The sequence below is a fragment of the Pantherophis guttatus genome, chromosome 3 (assembly GCF_059756535.1).
Source record: "Pantherophis guttatus breed Tessera chromosome 3, ASM5975653v1, whole genome shotgun sequence".
Taxonomy (NCBI): Eukaryota; Metazoa; Chordata; class Lepidosauria; order Squamata; family Colubridae; genus Pantherophis; species Pantherophis guttatus.
Window position 1 is genome coordinate 69,032,657 of NC_142065.1, and position 21,293 is coordinate 69,053,949.

General features: G+C 36.7%; 1 protein-coding gene across 3 annotated transcripts in view; it reads left to right on the forward strand.

The window, feature by feature from the left end:
• PGM1 (phosphoglucomutase 1) overlaps positions 1–17,243 on the forward strand; it is a 31,109-nt gene extending 13,866 nt beyond the window's left edge. For 2 of the 3 annotated variants that reach the window (XM_034415245.3, XM_034415246.3), the window contains exons 2-11: positions 3,068–3,230; positions 6,006–6,152; positions 6,302–6,427; positions 7,135–7,325; positions 9,204–9,358; positions 10,562–10,677; positions 12,130–12,265; positions 14,330–14,513; positions 15,552–15,686; positions 16,600–17,243. In XM_034415245.3, the coding sequence (XP_034271136.2) occupies positions 3,068–3,230; positions 6,006–6,152; positions 6,302–6,427; positions 7,135–7,325; positions 9,204–9,358; positions 10,562–10,677; positions 12,130–12,265; positions 14,330–14,513; positions 15,552–15,686; positions 16,600–16,689 (1,443 nt within the window). In that variant the 3' untranslated portion in view covers positions 16,690–17,243. Of the gene's footprint in view, positions 1–2,926; positions 2,981–3,067; positions 3,231–6,005; positions 6,153–6,301; positions 6,428–7,134; positions 7,326–9,203; positions 9,359–10,561; positions 10,678–12,129; positions 12,266–14,329; positions 14,514–15,551; positions 15,687–16,599 lie in introns of those variants that run through there. The other variant, XM_087889790.1, reaches the window with a different exon arrangement.
• The last annotated feature ends 4,050 nt before the right edge of the window (positions 17,244–21,293 follow it).

The window sequence follows — 21,293 nt, forward strand, 5'->3', positions numbered from 1 at the left end:
TTGATCTGGATAATATTGTGATTCACTCTTCTGCCACTGCTGTTATTTTGTGAGCTTTAGTTTATTGCATACCCAATAAATTGTAATTTCCCTTTAGATATTTCATGCATTGATCACATTGATCAATCTGATGAGGTAGATCTTGACCTATGAATGTACAAGGCATTATACATTTTTAATCTATTTGGTGCAGACATTACAAAGGATTTTTCTTTTTTGTTTTTGTTTTTGCTTCACAAAAATTGAGCTAGCTTTGTTTAATTTTTTTTTAAACCCAACTGGCACCTGGACTAGTTATCCCTAATTAGATTTAATTAAAATCTATTGATATTGTGCCCTTCTTGGGAGATGGTTGCTATCCAAATGCATCTTTTGTTGGAAAGCTCTTAAAGTTAAATTGGGTAAACATATTACTTGAATGTCAGTTCTATGGTATCAATATATAGAAGACACAGCATATGGAATATGTAATTTTATGAAGGATGAGTCATATTTTCCAAATAAGATAATATTATCTCTATATTAGTTTTTTCCTGTTGATTCATTAATTTATATATTGAACTTTGTTGTTCTTAGAATATATGGATTTATATTGCCAGAAGTGATAATCAGTTAAGTAATTATATGCCTTTATTAATTTCTGACTTTAATTAAAATAAAACTTAATGTGACAGAATTCCCTTAGTTTGCATGCCTACACAGGAGAATCTATAATTAGAGTTACAATTATAGCGAGGTCCAGGAGCTGCTGAAGCCATATTTAGAATGTTGATCTACAGTTCCGGTACTTTCCTGTCTAATAGATCTTCTTCTGAAGAAGAAAGCATTTAAGGCAGCTAACTCAATTGGGAATCTGATCTCTACTGTTTAAGGTTGCAATAAACTGTGTTTCTGCTGAAAGGGAAAATGAGATATGTACTGTAATTTGCCAAAAATTCAAACAGTACCACATAATTCTAGATGGGGAAAAAATCCATCTCATTTAATCAGTAGATTTATTTTGAACTGAATCTCAAATATTCTTTGCCTTTATGGAAGATGCAACAAATAAACATTTCAGCTTTTCCTGAACATTATTTCTTATCCTACATAAATTTCTCAGGTGACCATAGAATGTTTTCACCTGGGTAGTGTGGATTTTTTTAAATTTGCAATTCAAATAAAAAATCCATGAGGATCACAGAGCATTGCAAATATTGTACATTTGTAAATATATTACATATACAATCATACACATGTCTTCAGTGGGTAGCTGGAGAAAATGAAGATTGAAATGTGCATGGCTGAAGTGTAAATTGTAAGTGACACCAATTTCCACCTTCACCATCCAACTTGATCCTAAATGAGAAAGTCATAACTTATATAGAGTCACGGCAGGCTATCCATATACCCTATCTCTTACAGAAGCCTCCTGAATACAGCTAGTTGAGTCGAAGTTCACATACCTCACACTCCACAGGTCCAGGAAAGAGTCATGGTGCTCTTTTTACTCTAATAGGAAAGCACCAGAAATACCAAAATAACTGTGTTTGTGCGTGCATGGGTGGGTGGAAAAAGAAACCTGCAAATATAAAAATATTTAAATGTTAAATGTCACTGGATATTTTTAAAAAATGCTTCAAAGGGTGAATTTTAAATTTTTTTTATTAATTTTGTTGCAGTGATTAGTGTGTATCTATTCCATTTGGGAGGAATCTCTGATCACTTGGAATGTTGTAGATTGAGTCTCAGACCCATGTGCCATCTTTAGCAAGTGAATAGAATTTGAGAATGGGGTTAAAAGCATGTCATCAGCATACATGTTCCAAATGGGAATCCATTCCAAGTGCCTGTTCCTACTGGCTAGCTTGAAACATAGCTGCCATAATTTTGAGGTCCCATACCCACATTCATGTGTTTACAGACACGTGAAAGTAAATTACCATCTTAGTTTATTTTATAAATGAGGTGTTGCTGCTTACTGTAGGTGCTCACAGATAAACCAGACAGGAAACAAGGATAAGCTAATTTTACTTTATTTTAAAGCTACATTAATAGAATCTTAAAAGTCTGAAAGTACAAAACTCCCAGTGACAGTTTTAATAGGCTGATCTATTAAGGCAGGTCTTCCCTAAATTTCTTTTTCTGACTATTAAGCAAGGGGGGCCTCCCCCTTCTTTCGACTGATCATTTCCTAGGCAGCAATTCTTTGCCTCATCCATCCTTCAAGGTCATTTTCACAGATTATTATATATCAAAAGTAAAGAATAACATGTTTAGCTTTGGAGAAGAGGTTGGATAATAATTTCAGTCAGTTTACTATTCTATATTGTAAACTTGTTTAGCTTAGGAGTATGCATATTTGGCATGAAGTTACAGCAAAGACAAAAAGAAATACAGTTTAATAGCTTAAAGCACCTATAAATGAAACATTGAAAACCCTGACTTTATCAGAGGATATTTTGATCATCAAAATTTACTTGAATAACATTCTCTTGGTTTAGATTACTAGAACATGAAGATGCTGTCAAATATCCAGATATTTTTTGAGCATATAGTTTTAGAAATTGAATAAGCTAAAGAATAATGCAAACTTAGTAACTGATGAGAGATTATGCCAGTGCTGTGAGTCCCTGGGTTAAGACTTCCTTCTTTTAAGGACAACCCATAGTGAAGAATAGAGCCTATTGTAGTAAAATTTGAGTTAAATACACAATGGTTCAAGTACATTACACAATACCAAATTTACAATATTATACAACAATACTGTTCCACTTAAGGACAGATTTTGTGAACAGAATTGGTTCTTAAACTGGGAACTACCTTTATAGTAACCAATGTAGTTATTTAAAATGAAGCAAATTTGTTGTGCATAATTTGGTAAATGGAACAAATACTTAAGATAAAGAAACATGTAAATGCTTTTGTCTGCCCAATTTTTTTAATAGGGTGTCAAATGTGAAAGAAACACTGGCTGTTGTAAAAGCTGAAGAAAACATTGGTAAATATTGCAATCTAAAAAAAAGCAACTTTTTGTGTCTTCTGACACCCTTTTGTGAGTTTTGCTTTTCTTCTGTTCTTGTTTTAGATTGGCCGGTTAGTAATTGGACAGAATGGAATTCTTTCTACCCCTGCAGTGTCCTGTATTATTAGGAAAATAAAAGCCATTGGTGGTATAATTTTGACAGCAAGTCATAACCCTGGTGGACCGAATGGAGATTTTGGCATTAAATTCAATACTTCAAATGGAGGTAAGTAATTCTAATCTCCTCATCTCCATTCTTCCCAAGTTAATTTCTCTCCTACTCTTATGTTGAGTGTGTAGACATTACCCACCTATGTTGCATTGCTGACTATGGTATGTTTATGATTTGGGTCTGTTGAAGAAATCCAGTGGGTTTCTAGAGGAAAAATATTTAACTGAAGGAAAGACAAGGAAAGAAAGACCTAAGGATGCAAGAGTAGCCTAGGCTACTCTTTCTGAAATGTATACTTTGTAACACTTTCTGCTAGAAATTATCTGTAATCACTCTTACTATATATCATATATTAATAAAAGGTGTTAGAAGCAGTGTTTGCATGTACAATTATACTCTTCCTTCCGCAACCAGTGATCTCCTGTCTAGGCTTGCATAGAAATAGGAAGTCCTTGGGGAAAAATAAAAAATTGTAGGAGAAAAATGTTGCATTTTCTCCCTTTCATTTTTCATTTTTCTCAATTTTTATGAACGTTACCACTTTTTCTGTCGCCCCTCCATGTCTAGTCAATTTTTCTGACCCTTTACAACTCTTAGGCCACGTACATATAGTCCTTGGGTTATAGCCACTCATTCAGCAACCATTCAAAGCTACAATTGCCCTGAACAAGAGGGAACCTATGACAGGTCCTCAAAGTTGTGGCTGATGCGGCGTCCCTGCGGTGACATGATTGTAGTCTAGGCACTTGATAAACGCAGCTCACGTTTACAATAATTGCAGTTTCATTCTGCGGTCATGTAATTACCATTTGCAACCTTGTCTGCCAGCTTCCAATCAAGCAAAATCGGTGGGGAAACCAGCAGGCAGTTGCAAGTCACTCCTGTAAATTGCTCTTGGTCCAGTCACTTTTTCTCCTGAGAAGCTCTCGGGTGGCAGGAAAATTTTATATTCCATGGTGTCTGCTAGCCTGCCTGCACTTGCCCTTACCATAGTACCAACTCACCTCCTTGTGCACCTGCCTGTACACTCTCTTGCCTGGTGATAGCAACTGTACTCGCACCTGCCCATAGCATCCACCCACACACTTGCTTACACTCCATAGTGCTCACTTACCTGCCTGTACTTCTTAGCTACCGCTCTGAGTCCTTCGGGGGAAGGGCGGTATATAAATTTAAATATTAAATTAAATTATTAAATTAGCTACCAACCTGCTTGCAAACTGCCTAAAAAGGAAAATCTTGCAGCAACCCCAACTTGTGACTTCTGACCACCTTCCACATTCACTTTGCTTGTTGGAAACTGGCCGGGAGTCACAAATTATGGTCATATAAGGTCTTTGCTTAATGACTTATGGTCGTTTAATGACCATATTAATGAGGATTTCTAGGTTTGCCATCCAATTGTATTTTATTTTATTTATTTTATATCAAATTTATATACCGCCCTTCTCCCTGAGGACTCAGGGCGGTGTACAGCCAAATAAAAACATAGACTACAAACATTAAAATACTATTAAAAAGATATATATAAATTTGGCCCCGTAATTAAAAAACAATGACAAACCAATTAAAAACATTTAAAAGTGTTAAGCCAGCCCGGCTTGCTGAAAAAAGAAAGTTTTAGGGCACGGCGGAAGGCACCGAGGTCTTGGATTCTCCTTATCTCGGGGGGCAGTTGGTTCCAGAGGGTAGGTGCCCCCACAGAGAAGGCCCTCCCCCTGGGGGTCATTAGCCTACATTGTTTGGCTGATGGCACCCCGAGGAGGCCCTCTCTGTGGGAGCGCACAGGTCGATGGGAGGCCATCGGTAGCAGCAGGCGGTCTCGAAGATATCTAGGTCCTATGCCATATCACGCTTTACAATCATATCCCTTTGCTGTAGAAATTTCAGAGCCAATTACTATTGAGATCTGAGAGCTACTGTTCATTAACTTCAACAATACTGTAATAGTGTCTGTTTCTAAGATCATAATCATTTCTTGCTTACCAAGGCACTTGCTATTGTCCTAGAAAGAAACCAAGTAGATCAGGGGTGTCAAACTTGCATTGTCACAATATTGTCACGTGATGTATTGCAACTTTTCCCCTTTCGCTAAACCAGGTGTGGGTGTGGCCAGGGCGTGATGCATCCAACCTGCAGGCTGCAAGTTTGATAGCCCTGAAGTAGATTATATATTTTTAAATAGAGATCTAAAACATGATAGGGTTGTAATAATGATATAGGAGAGAAAAATTCAGCAGAATATGGACAAGCGAGGCCACTCTATAACCTGCTGTAGAAGTTGTTGCTTGCACCAAATTCCTCCTGACAGGAATTCAAGCTTTAATAAACTATTATTTCTATTACCCCCTCTCCTTGTTTAGCAAGCTAGTTCCATTCCAATGACCACATTTTTAATTAAACTGGTCTTTAAGTGAACACTGACAGAGAAAGAGGGAAAGGCTATGAAGATCACTGATTGCTACCAAGTCATTCAGATAAATTTCTCTTGTGCTGCTGTGCTGGTATTATTCTTATACTATCATGCATTGTTGTCAGGCACACAAATTTAGTCATAAATGCCTGCATTGGTTGTAAACTGATTTTTATTACCATTTATTACAGTTGTATTTGCAAATGGTTGCTAATCAATGTAGTCACTAATTAAGGAGTGGGTGTATTACTGTTCCTATTACTCTGAATCATAATATTAAAACTTTTTTTATTATAGTTGTTTTTGGAATGTGATACATTAGCTCTGTTAAGTTTACATACAACTCTAATAAAATGTCCTCCACTTAACATCTTTTCTAGAAGTCTATTTGTCTCTTAAAATCTATTTCTTATTAGGTCCTGCTCCTGAAGGAATTACTGATAAAATTTTCCAAATTAGCAAGACTATTGAAGAGTATGCTATATGCCCAGATCTAAATGTCGACCTCAGTACAATTGGAAAGCAGCAGTTTGACTTGGAAAACAAGTTTAAACCATTTACGGGCAAGTAAAATCTGTTTTTTCCCTCATTAAAAGGGTTCCCGCTTGCATCAATAGCTTTTCTTTATATTTATCAAGGCGCTTGTTCAATAGCAGCAGATGCTTTGATCTGATTAATTTCTTCAATTTAATTTCTTGCTTTTGTTTTTCAGTTGAAATTGTGGACTCCGTAGAAGCTTATGCAAATATGTTGAGGAATATTTTTGATTTTAGCGCACTGAAAGAACTATTGTCAGGTCCAAACCATCTAAAGATTCGGATAGATGCTATGCATGGAGGTATGTAAGATAATGTAAGTGCAGTCACTGTAAGCACTGACTGCCAGTCTAACCCATAGATCATCCTGCAGTTCTTTCCTTTTTCATATGCTTGGAAAAAAACTAATCTACATTTTCCTGTAGATTGAAATCGATCTTACATAAGTACATCTCTCACACACACACACATACACACACACTCCCATTATGGATAAAGCTTATTTCTCTTAGAGGTAGGGCAAGGAAAAGTTAGTTCATTTCCTTTGTGGCATCATATGCTCTCTCCTTGATGTATAGGGATTGTCATTTTGTTTTTGTAAATCTTATTGATGGTATAGATAGAAAGTAATAGCAGAGCCACACTTTGTCTTTACTGTAAACAATAACACATTGCATATTTGTAAACATTCAGTTTTTCATATTTTTTATTGATATGGGAAATCTATTTGACTATCTTAGAAATGAAAACTTAATGGATATTAACTTTTGAAGCTCCAACATGTCTGGCTGGGTAATTACAGGAGTAGAAGTCCACAAGTCTTAAAGTTGCCAAAGTTGGACACCTCTGCTCTAGAGAGAGAAACATTACAACCTACTAGATTTATGCTTATAGGCCTTCAGATATAAGGGGGACATGGGGAAAAGACGTTGTCATTAATATTCCCCAAAATTCGTCACTACTTTAAAAATGATAATCTCATGTGTATTTTTCTTTTTTGCTGAACCAGTTGTTGGCCCATATGTAAAAAAGATTCTCTGTGAAGAGCTTGGAGCAGCTGCTAATTCTGCTGTGAATTGCGTACCTCTTGAAGACTTTGGTGGCCACCATCCTGATCCAAATTTAACTTACGCTGCCGATCTGGTACAGACCATGAAGACAGGAGAGTATGATTTTGGTGCGGCCTTTGATGGAGATGGGGTACGTATGTGCTTTTTGGATTTGTTTTTTTCTTCCCTTTTGCAGACATGGACCATGCCAGGAAGTAGATTTGGATATATAGTTCATGCATACCTAAGTAGTGGGACTGCCTTGATAGGAATAAATTGAATTCCAGTTGATAGCTTTACATGATAGTGTTGTTTGGGGAAACATGTTTGGTATTGAATGTTGGAAAAGTATTCACATTTAACAGGTGACAAGCTATGAGCGAAATCATAATTATCAGCAAGTTATAAATTAGATTGTGTTTGTCTGCATTAGTTAAAGCTACCATTCATGAGAGGCAGGGTTTGGTGTTGCTTGAAGGAGTGGAGGTCACAACTAAATTTTCTGAAGAGTATCAGAAGGCAGGATGGTGACTCTTTGGCTTTCCCAGAGGAGCATGGCTAAAATATTTGGTTCTTCTTTGGAGAGAGTTAAGGGCAGGATGAGACTAAGAACCTTTCAGAGGCAAACCATTCCCATTAACATCCTTAAAATCATTTAAATTTGAACCAAAAGCTTGCTCCCAAAGTTCAACTACGTTGCAACTGAATTTCAGCAACAGGATCTTTGGATACTAGAAGACCACATTGTCACAATTGTTTATTTAAACAAATTATTCATTCAAACAAATGATAAGGCTTCCCATCTTGCTGCAATAACTCTGAGCAGCTACAATTACCAGTCCAGGATTACTTTATATCTAATTTACGGCAACCTTCTCTAACTCACTATTCTTAGAACTGATATGGCTGCAAGTGGTTTTAAGTTTAGGATAGCTGAGTTAAAGTCATGGAGTTAAAAAATTTGGAATCTGGATATTCCAATTCCTATTATATTAAAAACCAAGTCTAAATAGAACATTTTTCAAAGAGTGCTGCTGAGCTGTCACAACTCCTTAAGGAATAAACACTGCATTAATCAATCCTGATAGTTTGTGCCATTTTCCATGTTTTTCATTTGGGAAGGAAAGTGCCATTCCAGTTACACATGCTATTAAGTGAATCCCTGCTGCTTTTTTCTTTTTTTACTCATGTTACCAGTGGCAAAACTGGTCTCAAACCTAAAATCTGCAGTGCAAATTTCTCAACATTGCAGGAGAATTGCTATTCATTATTCCCCTTTTGTCTTCCAGCAATATACAGTATGTAAAATTAATAATGACATAACATTGCCTTAATTATAGGCTCCAGTGCTCATAAATCATCTAAATATATGCATTTCAATTTAAAGATAGGGCTTCTGTTCTCTAATAGTGGGATAACAGAATTAAAAGACTGCAAACAACATCTGCTGAAATTTTCCTTTACAGACGATTGTTAAAGATGGGGAAGTTCCAATTTCTTGTTTATGTATTTACTTAAGGCCATTATCATTTTGTTCAGCGAGTATGAAAATACATTACAAACTAAGCTATAAAATAACAGAAGAAGTTATTTACCAATAGAAAGGAATATTTATATCTCAGGGTTAACCTCAGGGTACTTGTTGCTCTCTGAATTTGGTAGTTTTCTTGGAGATGTTTCCAAGAAACATCTATTCTATTACCAAATTGAGCTAGCACTGATGATATTATCTACTGTGGTAATGAAACATCTGTAAAGAAACAACCAAGCTCAGAGAGAACCAAAGACTCAACGTTACTTACTTTCTGGAACTATCATAAAATAACTGATTTAAAATGTCTAAAGAACCATTCTGAAGATTAGGGCGTTTTTTTATATAAAGGAATTGACCTCAGTTTTATAGCCTCTGATTACTTAAATTGGGTGCTTCTTTTCAAATTGCAGACATAGCAGCCTAGGAGACCAGTTAGAATATGAAACCTTTCAACAAGGTAATTTCTGCCACCATTTTTTTTAATGCCTTTATTAGGATCGCAACATGATACTTGGAAAACATGGGTTCTTCGTGAATCCTTCAGACTCGGTTGCTGTTATCGCTGCAAATATTTTTAGTATTCCTTATTTTCAACAAACGGGGGTTCGAGGATTTGCCCGAAGTATGCCTACAAGTGGAGCAATTGACAGGTAATTTTATTTTAAACAAGTAGAATAGCCTTTCTTATTGAGCTTGATTACAAGCTGGGGCTGAGCAACAGGATATTGATGGTCCCATCTTTTCCCATGTATCTTTTAGCCAGTTTAGTCTTGCGTTTAAGGAACCAGGCTAAAAAAAAGTCTAGAAGTTCTAGACCCATCTTAGATATGAATGCCGGCTGGGTGACTTTTTGCCAGTCACTCTATCTCAGCCTAACCCTCTTCACAGAGTTGTTGTTGTGGGGAAAATAGGAGGAAGGAGTATTAGGTATCTTTAATAAAATTACTTGTTTAAAAAAGGCAATCTTAGAAAATTAAAATTGAGGCAGGGGCATCCACAACGAATCAAAATCGCAAATGTGCAGAAGGTTCCTTGTACCTGACCAGAAGATACATGCAATTTTCATTTAAGAGCTACACCATCGAGATTAGCTTTCCCCAGCTCAATGCCATTTCAGATGTGTTGGATTACAGTTCCCATTTTCTAATGGCCAACCATTGTTCTGCTTTGGGGCAATGGGTGCTCCAACCTATTCAGAAGAAATCAAGTTGGAATAAGCTAATTCCATGCTCAGATTTAGGATGGTGAAATTTTCTCTTTAAGGTGACTTAAGAATGAGGTTCCTTAGCTGTGACTATTGGGTGTTTTTAATATTATAGTGCCACTAAATCATTGTATGGTTTAACATACCTGAATTGAATTCATTAAAAATTTATTAATTTAAGATTTTTGTGCGGAGAAGTCCACCAAGAAGGAAAAATGTTAGAAATAAAAATTAGGTACATTTGGAAGAAAATGAATAATAGTATTATTGCTAAATATATTGGAACAGATCTTGGCTTCAGGAACCTGGATGGACAGCCAGTGAAGTTATGACCTTTTTCTTTTCTTTTTAATGACAGAACTGGACAAATAAACTACTTTCTCCAATTTCTTATGTAGCTTCTGTTCCTGAAATGTAGACAAATGGTTAGCATTCTTTGAAATGTGGTTTCCCTCAGCATTGTGCTTTAAAAGTTGAAATGTGGATTGCATTCAGTTTAATGCTGGCTACCTAATGACTGAGTACAATAAATATGAAAGGGATGACTTCTAAAATGGGATTTGTGATCTTGTTTATTAAATAAGATGTCCAACAGAAGTTCCTGTGTTTCATTCATCAATAACGGTGCTATTATTCCTGTCTTTTGAAGGGTGGCCAATGCTACAAAGATTGCTTTATATGAAACTCCAACAGGTTGGAAGTTCTTTGGAAATCTGATGGATGCAAACAAACTCTCTCTGTGTGGAGAGGAGAGTTTTGGTACTGGTACGTAAACATTCCTACTATTAATTATTTTTGTTACAACATTAGTACCTCATATTTCTTCCCAAACAAGACCTCGAGACTTTTAAGACCAACAGAGAGCACATTCATGTAATAGTGGCTAGGTTTACACATTGCAAGAAGTTCAACTTCAGTTCCTTTGGCTTATCAACCAGGTGACAGGTAAATCCAGTCAGTGCTTTTTATGAAGCCTATTATGTGCTTTTGCAAGCTATCTGAAACTAGACAGGACTTGTACAACAAACTATTATTACTGCAAACCAGATTTTACTGTAAAGTTTGAAAAGCATGGCTTGGAGGTAAAATGCAACTCCCTTTTGTGATCCCTTGATTGGTGGACTCGATTAAAAGACATTATAAATGTGCTAAGTACTGCCAAGCACTGCTTTTACCCTTGATGTCCCCCTACCCCTTCCCAGTTGGGTCCTTACTCTTACTGCTTTAGAGAGTGTAGTCCTTGACATGCCACTCAAAGCCTGGTGTGGCCCTCAAGCCAACATAAGTTGTTCAGCCTTAGCTTAGCATGACAGATGAATTTAGCCACTACCTGTGAAGTAAGACAAAGTGGTGGGCTGAGAATAATGGATTCAAATCTGTTTTACCCGATCAACAGAATTTAGATTAAAGATGTTTCTGTAGAGTAAAAATTATAAGTGAACTAATTTGTTCCTCTGAAAGCTGAATTCTTTGTAATAGCAAATAAGGCATGAAATCTGCAAAATATTAGTTCCCACATTATAATCATACATCTGATATTTGTTAGTGAAACATTACATAGCTAGATTTTCTATTTGTCTGAATTTTTTCTGTAGTAACATCTACTACTACTATGTGCTTGGATTTTGGGGGGGGGGGAGTGGTGGTGGGGGTCATTCTGTTTCAAATGTGGAGAAAGACAAGCCTAACATGTGTTTATTTATAAGATGTACAGTATATTACCACCCATCTTATGCAGTATACCTGTGGATGGCTCATAAACCACTATATAAACATAAAAGTCAGTATGGAAAATTTCTGGCATCAAAATATAATCTTTCTGTGCTCCAGCCTCATTTCATCCTAAATCTTGTGGGAAACAACAGGTCTTGATGGCTTCTCAAAAGTCCACGAGGGGAGAGTCCTACCAATTCTTAGGGGAAGGAAAAGCTATGGAAAAGGAACAACACCTAGGTCCAATTATATGGCAATATTTGACAGAAAGGACCTGAATCTCATCCACTCTATCAGATCTAATGGAACAGGCACATACCCTTAGGAAGAGGTGTCCCACAGATAAGTTGGCCCTATGTCATTCAGTACTTTAAAGGTGGTCCATACCTAGTGGGCCATCTACCTGGGGGGCCACAGGTTATCCAATCCTGCTCTGTTCCATCATTCTTTACATAGATGAAGGATTGATCCCATTTGTATGCTGTTTATCTGTCTGTGTTGCAGGATCGGATCATATTCGTGAAAAAGATGGCCTCTGGGCAGTGTTGGCATGGTTGTCTATTATAGCTACCCGAAAACAGAGCGTGGAATCAATCCTGAAAGATCACTGGCAACAATATGGGCGGAATTTCTTCACAAGGTAGTAGATCAATTTCATAGAATTGAGATATGTTTAATTAGAATGGATAGAATCTCTTAAATTCAGCTTCCATGAAATAATACAATTAAAGGACACACATTCTTAGGAATCAAAAATTCTATTTTTAAACTCTGTTATGTAAACTGAATGCAGAATTTGCTGTTTGAAAGTAAGATTCCAAATTAGAGATATAGAAGCTTTGTGAATGTTTCAGGTTCCCACAGTATCCCAAACCTGCTTTTCTTCTATCTGCTGTGGGTTTCTGATTTTTATCTAGAACTATTGGATGTTTAATAAAAAAAAAACCAGCAAAAATTTCACATTGCAAAATTTTGTAATATCAACATGATTTTCTTAATTGTCCCATTATTGGAATGGCTCAGGAATTCTGAAGTTGAAATCCACAGGTCATAACAGGGCCATAGTTTCCCACCCCTGCTTTACATTAATTTCCACCTACTACAACTCTGTGATGATGTTACAAAGTTATGCACTGTCTTTGTAGAAGGTGGCAGTCATAGGTAACTCCAAAGATACATGGAGAAGATACATGGTTTGTGGATAAGAGAATTTACCATGTAGTCTGCTCGTTCAATGTGACTAGTTTAGGAAGCACAATGTCTGCAGAGTGAGAGGTTTTTAAAAACACAGCATACCTAATACTTCCATTGATTAGTTCCAAGGGTCCCCTCCCACTTTGAAGTAATGGAGGTGAAGAGGTCTCTAAATGTGGATTTTATCTCTCCCCATGGATTCACTTTCTTAAATTTCCTTAGCTTCTTAATGTTGGTCTATATATTTGTGACGATGAATATAGTGCATATTTCAGCAGGTTACAGTGCCTGGCTGATCTCATCTTACCTAGCAAACTAAATGGGGAGAGTCTTGCATGGTATATGAAGAAGAGACGACTAAGGAATCCCAGGGCTAGAGGCCAAAATGAGAAGCTGAAACCTGGATGAAGGCAACAGCAAAGCGGGTCTTATTGTTCCTTCTTACTGAAAATTACATAGAAGTACCCATACTTTCACTTGGAGTCAAGATCAGTTTGGAAAAGGCTTTACCAACAATTACATGCCAAAAGTTGCCATTATATAGACAGATTCTTTATTACAGTCTTTATTCTAGGATGTAAAATATATGGCAAACATAAAACTAATATTTATGAATTTAAGTAAGCATATCAGTCAAATTGTTGCACATTGTACACATTGGCATGACAAAATTTATGCTTGAAGAAATTGAGTGTCTTTTGAGTCAGAAAGTAAGAGTTATAAATAAAACTTATAGGAATGGCCAGGGAATTTAGTTCAATAGGAATGTTGGCTGGCAGGCACCAGGAGACGTGCTTTCACTGCTGTAGCCCCTGCCCTTTGGAACATCCTTCCTTCAGAGACTATATGGCCCCAACCCAGTTGGCCTTTTTCAGGGCCTTAAAAGTATGGCTAGTGCCCAGGCCTGGAATCCCAAATGTGTCAAGGACACTGTTTCTTAGCTGTACTAACAATTGTACTCATAATTCTGTCAGCTATTGTGTACTGTATATTGATTTTTTTTACTGCTTTAAACTGTTTTAATTGTTTTAGAATTATTCACTGCCCAGAATCACTATACTGACATGGGAGGCTATACTAATTAGTTAATTAATTAAAATGTACGCATATATATATACAGATACACACGTGTATTATGTGTATGTATATGAGTGTTTGCATACGCTAAACATTTTCATCTATCTTTTTTCAGAAAATAATCACATGTGACTCTAAATTTAATAAATAAATATCCATGAAATTATCTTATTCAAACTTGGAACACAACAACAGCTAAACACCAGTTTGCTGAGAGAGAAATAAGGCCAGTGGGATACAATTCTATCATTTATTTTAAATAATGCTAATTAATGCTTCATTTATGACATTGGTCTGCAGCATCCTAGCTCTTCCCTTTTCTGCCCAAAAAGAGGAATAAATGATTGCATATAAAGTTCTAAAACAAAACAGAGAATTGGATGGCCGGTTGTGGTCTGAGTTTTTATGGTCAAAATTTCCTGACTATTCCTAGATATGATTATGAAGAGGTGGATGCTGATGGTGCTAACCGGATGATGAAAGATCTAGAGACTCTGTTCTTTGACCGATCCTTTGTGGGCAAGAAGTTGTCAGCTGGTGACAAATCATTTGTTGTGGAAAAAGCTGATAATTTTGAATACAGCGATCCTGTAGATGGAAGCATTTCAAGGAATCAGGTTGGCAAAATGTTTAAACTGGAAGCTTTAATATCGGGGGGAAATGTTCTTCTTTTAGCAATATATTTAACAATGTTACTTTTAGCCCTGTGCATACTTTAGTAAAAATTAAACAAAATTCAAATTAAGTTATTTTTATTCGCAATTGCTGTAAAAATGAAAAAAAATTACCTCAATTTTTTACCTGTTTAAAGAATTCAGATGGATGGTGATTATGATGATAGTGATGATGATAATTTACAGCATAGTAGAAGCACTGATAATTATATTTTGGTGTTTAGAAATTAATAAATGATTACTAATAAATCGCTTTCTATACATGTCACTATTGATAGCAGTAATTTAGCAAAACAAATCATAACACACAATATTTTAATATTCATTATTTATTAGTATCTAGTTGGCCTTGACTGATATTGAAAAAAACTAACAAAGTTGGACTATCAATATGAGAACAGAAATTCACCTGGAGATTCCAGTCTATAGACTAGGCTGGAGATTGGAAAAAAAGTAAATGCTGACAGATCCATATTGTTCCCATCAACACATTGATATTGACAGCAGGAGGTGAACTCAACGTAAGGGAGATGTTACCAAATTCCTAGCAAAAACAGGAACATTTTCTTTGCTGTGATTGTGGTTCTATTGTTTATTTTAATTAAAGCATGGCTAGCCTTGGTGGCTTATTCTGAAAGGATATGGCCAAGATAAATTATATCTATTCATTGCCAGGATCCTATGTTTGCTGAACTAATTTGATCCAAACATGTAAATATATTTAAGAAATGTAACTTATTTGGAAAAGAATGGCATATAAAATACTGGTACACAAATTAATGTTTAATTCCTACATGTTTTGAAGCACTTGCAGCTCTGCATAGCAAAATAAAAATTAGGATCTTTTCTTTTCAGGCATATTATTAAGATTGTCTTATAATAGCCAGAAGTCAATGAAAGTCAAGTAGTCTTTTTATAGAATAGATTTCAGGAGCCCTGAAATTATTTTTTCTTTTTCTTTTTCTTTTTTTTTCTTTTCAGGGTTTGAGACTCATCTTTGCTGATGGTTCTCGCATCATTTTCAGACTTAGTGGTACAGGAAGTGCTGGAGCAACTGTACGACTGTATATTGATAGCTATGAAAAAGACGCACCAAAAATATATGAGGATCCACAGGTAGGTTGAATTGCCAAGCTGTGTCATCCTTTTCAGTTTTTTTCCTTAGATCATCTTTTTCATACATGTAAAACCACTGAAAATGTCGTTAGTATCAGAGTCAGGAGTCCATGTTACTTAAATTATTGGGTCATAGATTTATTGGCCGTGCTGATGCTGTAATTCCAATTTGTAAACATTCCTGTTGCAACCAATGGATCAGTACTGCAAAGAAAGCAGACCCTGAAAGCAGGGAGAAACTAGGAAGAAAAATAAAGGAATTAGGACTCATTTTGTTTTGTGAGGCATATGAAATATTAAAGGCTCCTTTTCTATCTCTGATTCCAAGACGTACTGTATGCTGAATGCTTCCAGGATTCCTCTTTCATAGTGTGAGAATTTGAAACTTGTTTACCGAATTAAAGTTGTGCAGGAGTGTTGGCAGGGTGTCTGCAGGATCTGGTCAGAAATGTCAAGGTAACAGCCATGATGTTGTCTGATGCTCATTAAAAAAAGGGAAACTTTGATTACAGTCATGGCTACCATCTTTGACCACACCCAGCAGACATCCTAGTGTGACTGTGTCCATGCAGATTTCTAGAATCCTAGTTTGATCTGAAGAATTCTGAAGAATAGCAAGTAGATGGTTGTAGGAGACAACCAGGCTGAACCTGAGGGTGGAGTTAAACACATCATCAGTTTGGAGTCTCTATGCCTCCATCAGAGACCCAAGTGCAGCCCCCCTGCAAAGTCCATTGACTCTTATCTGGCACTAATTCACCTGATCATTAGTGAGTCTTATATATAGGTAGCATGAAATATACTCGTAGTGTTTTGAACTCCACCCTGGCTCCTGAGTTCTTGAAGCTGACATTGGTTTCCAAAATCTTGTCCAATGTTCCTCTTCATTTTTCTTTCTCTTTTTTTTTGGTAGGTCATGTTGGCTCCTCTCATCTCTATTGCACTGAGCCTTTCCCAGCTTCACGAGAGAACTGGCCGCACAGGACCTACCGTCATTACATAATGTAACACTTGAAGCCATCTGAATAGAAACGGTTTGGGTAGCTGGCTGCTCCCCTTCGGAATCTGCTAATCTTACTCCCAATTATCTCCATTCTCTCCTTCTCCCCACCTTAACACTGTATCCAAAAGCATTACAATCTGCTAAAAGGGTAGACATGTTATTACAAGTTTACACTAAGTGTATGCTGATATACATTCTCTTTTTAGTGTTATCTATTACCGATCTATGTTGCCTTTTGTTTTAAGTAATCATGGAAAAGATTACTGTATAAAAACAGCAGGACTAAATAACAATATAACTTTATTAGGTGTGATTCAAACTGCCTCAGCACACAATTCAGATGTGTATATGTATGTGGGTATGTATCCATATATTTGTGGGCAACATGCAGACTTGTTAAGTTTTGTCCCTCTAAAATTGCAATCACTGTGAATTGATCCCCCTGAAATGAATACCTATGATTTCCTGTACAAATATTCCATTGCGTCTTCTGGACAAAATTAATCATCAATACATACAAAATTAATCATATTAAATGAAATAAAGCAGTGTAACTTGAGTGAGTTCAATTTTCAAAAAAAGAATTATGGATTGCGCGCATACGATGCATTCACCAGGATCTCTATGAAAAATAACACCCCCGGCTGCCAGTAGAGCAAAAAGCTAGAGATGTTTATTTTTTCAGTCTGCATATTCATCTCGTGCATTGCGGTTGCTTGTCACATTATTATTTATAACATACCTAAAATGGGCTTGGCTTTCACCAAAAAAAAAAAAGTAAGGAAAGACATACGTATCTTCACATGCAAGTCCCAGCCTACAATCTCATAATCTTGGCCTTTGCTTTACTGGATGAGATTATACATAGAGATATAGTTATTCTTCAACTCCCATTATTTTGTACTTTCTCCTATCCTTTTACTGTTCAGATAGTTCCCATCGGATAGTGATGCAATTTCTCATTTCCTCCACACTTACTCATGTTTAGCTTTGGCTCCTTCTCCCACCCTTTCTTTTTTCAGGAGGGAATTTTGCGGAGTAATTGTGCGGATGAAGTTACCCAAAGGAGAAGAAACCTTCGTGAAATTATCCTTAGTAGGCAGAGAATGAAAGCATCGGTAAACATGGTGCTGTATTACTTTATGGGATAAATGGCACTCTTGTGTCTATGGAAACACAAGCCAACTGGGTCATCCAGCTCATGGTTGGCCCAAAGGTGCTTTTTCAAAAGGCAATTGGACTTTCAGTTGCTTTTTGAAAACGCACCTTCGGCATTCTTGGTACAGTTATAGCTGAACTGAGCTGAATCTATGCAATTTGTTGCCTCTAATACACACATAGATGAACCTTGTCCAGCATCCAAATGAGACAATTAAGTAAGAGGTTATGTGACGAGTAGTGAAGATGTTGGACTAGGAGTGGGAAAACCCAGGATCTAGTTATACTCAGTCGCAGAAGGTCACAAAGTAACTTTGGGCCGGTCACTGTCTCTCAACCCAACTTTCCTCATTCAGTTGTGCTAAGATAAAATATAGGGAGATCCTCATACAGGTAATCCTCACATAATGACCGCAATTGGAACTGGCAACTGTGTTGTTAAGCGACCTAGTCATTAAGCCAGACACCACATGACAACGACTTACAATCTCACTTCCACTATGATTGTTATGCAAATCATCCACCGTTATTAAATGGGATGTCACATGATTATGACTTGAGATTTTACTGCCAGCTTCTCCATTGACTTGTCGGAAGCCAACTGTGAAGCATTCAAACGATGATTGTGTGACCACAGGATGCTGTGACAATTGTAAATGCCACTCAGCTGTGATGCACTTGAATCTCCATCATGTGACTGCAAGGATACTGTGACAATCGTAAGTGAGAGGATTGGTCCTAAAGTTACTTTTTCAGCACTGTCATGACTTTGAACTGTCACTAAATGGGGCAATCATTAAGCGAGGATTAACTGTAGAAGCCAGTTTGTAGAGAAAATTTGGGATAAAAATATAACAAATACAAAATTATAATAATAAAATATTATTGTGAGAAACACTATCAGATTGCACAGAAATCACTACTCTCATGATGCTCAAATGCTTGGTTTTGTACTTAAACAGCAGTTGCTATTGAATGCAAAAATCATATAATAATTACGACAGTAACATTAAATAACAATAAGAGCATAGCTGTTTGTTAAATCTCTTTTCATTGAATCTGATAGTAAAATGAAGGCATGCCTTTTGGAATCTAATGTCTAAGCTACAGAAATGTTTTAGAAAGGATTTGTTATAGATATATACATACTGGAGAAGTTTTCTATTTTTACAATGCAACCTGTCATTTCTTATGTGCAAAGGATTATCTTTTTCCTGTCAGTTGGTGTTTGGACAAAAGATGTTACATTTGCTAGCCCTGAGGGATTATTCAAATAAGTAAATTTATTTTATGCAAGGTGGTTCGTGCGTGGGTGTGTGGGTGTGAGTATGTGTGGGTTTGTATAGGATCTCCAATCCCCACATTAAAATAGACACAACTTAATTCTATAAGTTGTCATTTTTCTTTCTTAATTTTTCTTACGTTTATATCCCTAACTATGGAAATATATACCTGCCATATAGATGCCACACGGTAATATTATTTCATTATAATATTTTAGAGAGTCTCTGGTATTTTATCTTCTTACTAAGCTACATAGAAATCAAATCAAACTTTTATTATGGTCATAGACCAGTATACGTAGCTAAACTACAGTATGTTTAATGAATTTGACACATCCCTTCCTATCTCAACATTATGTTCGAAGTACAAACCAAGTTAAATATGGACAAAAATGGATTCTGATGTTTTGAATTGATATATAAACAAGTTGCTTGTGTGCTTTAATATTAACAAGTTATGTTGGTCTCCTTGGCCATAATAAAAGCTTGATTTGATTTGATAATATTATCGGAGTCTAATAAACACTGTTCTACAATTCTTAGCATTATTAATATTAACTATTCTTGTGGTTTGGGAATTACTTCTGTTCATGAATCTACTGGACCAGTTGTCTTTCTTGTAGCCACTGGTGACTCATTGAAATAATGCACACAAACCAGATAGAGTACACAATGAGGTCTTCAAATTCCTTTGTACCAATGGTACAATGTGCATTATCCATGGGTTTCTAAGTCCTGCAAAGGAGCAGAATCATTCCTTTCATTTTTATTTAGTGACATGTTCAAACCTAATAATAAATGGTAATATATATCTCACTTCATTCTGACTACTAATAATGCAAGTTGCAATTACTTAACAAACAAGCATTTACCTAGGTCAGTGATGGCTAGCCTTTTCTTGACCGAGTGCCCAAAGCATGCACGTGCCCGAACCCCCAAAATGCAATGCACGTGGAGGCTCTGCACATGCAACCCGCGCCCTGCACATGTGCGCAGCCCCCTGCACACCCACCACCCCCCTTCATGCACCTCCCCCCGTGCACAAACACACACCCTGCCCCCTGCATGTCCCCACCCCTCACATCCGCACATGGCCCCCGCACGTACCCCACCCCCCCACATGTGCGGCAGAGACCCGAAGACCAGCTGGCTGGCAGGTGGCACGTGTGCATGCACAGCGGAGCCAAACTGGTATGCCATCAGAGAGGGCACCGCATGCCACCTCTGGCACGCATGCCATAGGTTCGCCATCACGGACTTAGGTAATTGCATCATATGATGCAATTAGGGAATGTTCTTTTAAAGATATTTCAAACTTACAATCAGAATGTTAAATTTGTTTGGGTCACCTATTGACCAATTCTAAACATTTTAATGCTGTGACATCATTCTAATTTAGTTTAGGATTATATGCCTGTTTAAAAGGAATTCTCATAATGTTCTAAGTATTGACAGGAATAATTTTGCAACACTCACTTATCCTTAAATATATTTGGATGACCTTTACTTTTATAAATGATTTTCTGATCGGATGATGACCAGCACATTACTTAATACTGATGTATTCATCTTTATTTTTTTTGTACCCTGAATTACTTAAAATCATTCTAGCATACAGTATTCATATGAGTGAAATAAACTGGAAGCAGAACATAGCATCATGATTCCAGTTTAAGAACCACTCCCTTCCTCTATCCTCCTTTAGGAAAAGATTAATAGTTTAGTCTCCTACATGCTGTCCTTTCCAGGAAAAACCTGCATATTCATATATAGCCTGCAGAGGCCACTGTGATCCCTGTAGAACTTCTGTGTTTAGTATCCTGCATTTAGAGTTTTGGTGATGAACAGGGCAATAATCTTAAATCGCTGCTTCTGTGTTGCTCCTTCCAAAAAGTAGATAATTTTTAGGTGGGCAATGACTCCGCAGTGGGCAAAAGCAGACTAAAGAATGTGAAGTCACTTTTTTCTTCTTCCTGTTTTTTTTAAAAAATTTTGTTTTCTTCTTCTATATGACAGTCCCTTTTCTCTTATTCTCCTTTTTGTCATAAAAGTGGTCCCTGGCTTACGACCACAATCAACCCCAACATTTCTATTGCTAAGTGAGATATTTGTTAACTGAGCTTTGCCCCATTTTACAACCTTTCTTGCCATAGTTGTTAAGTG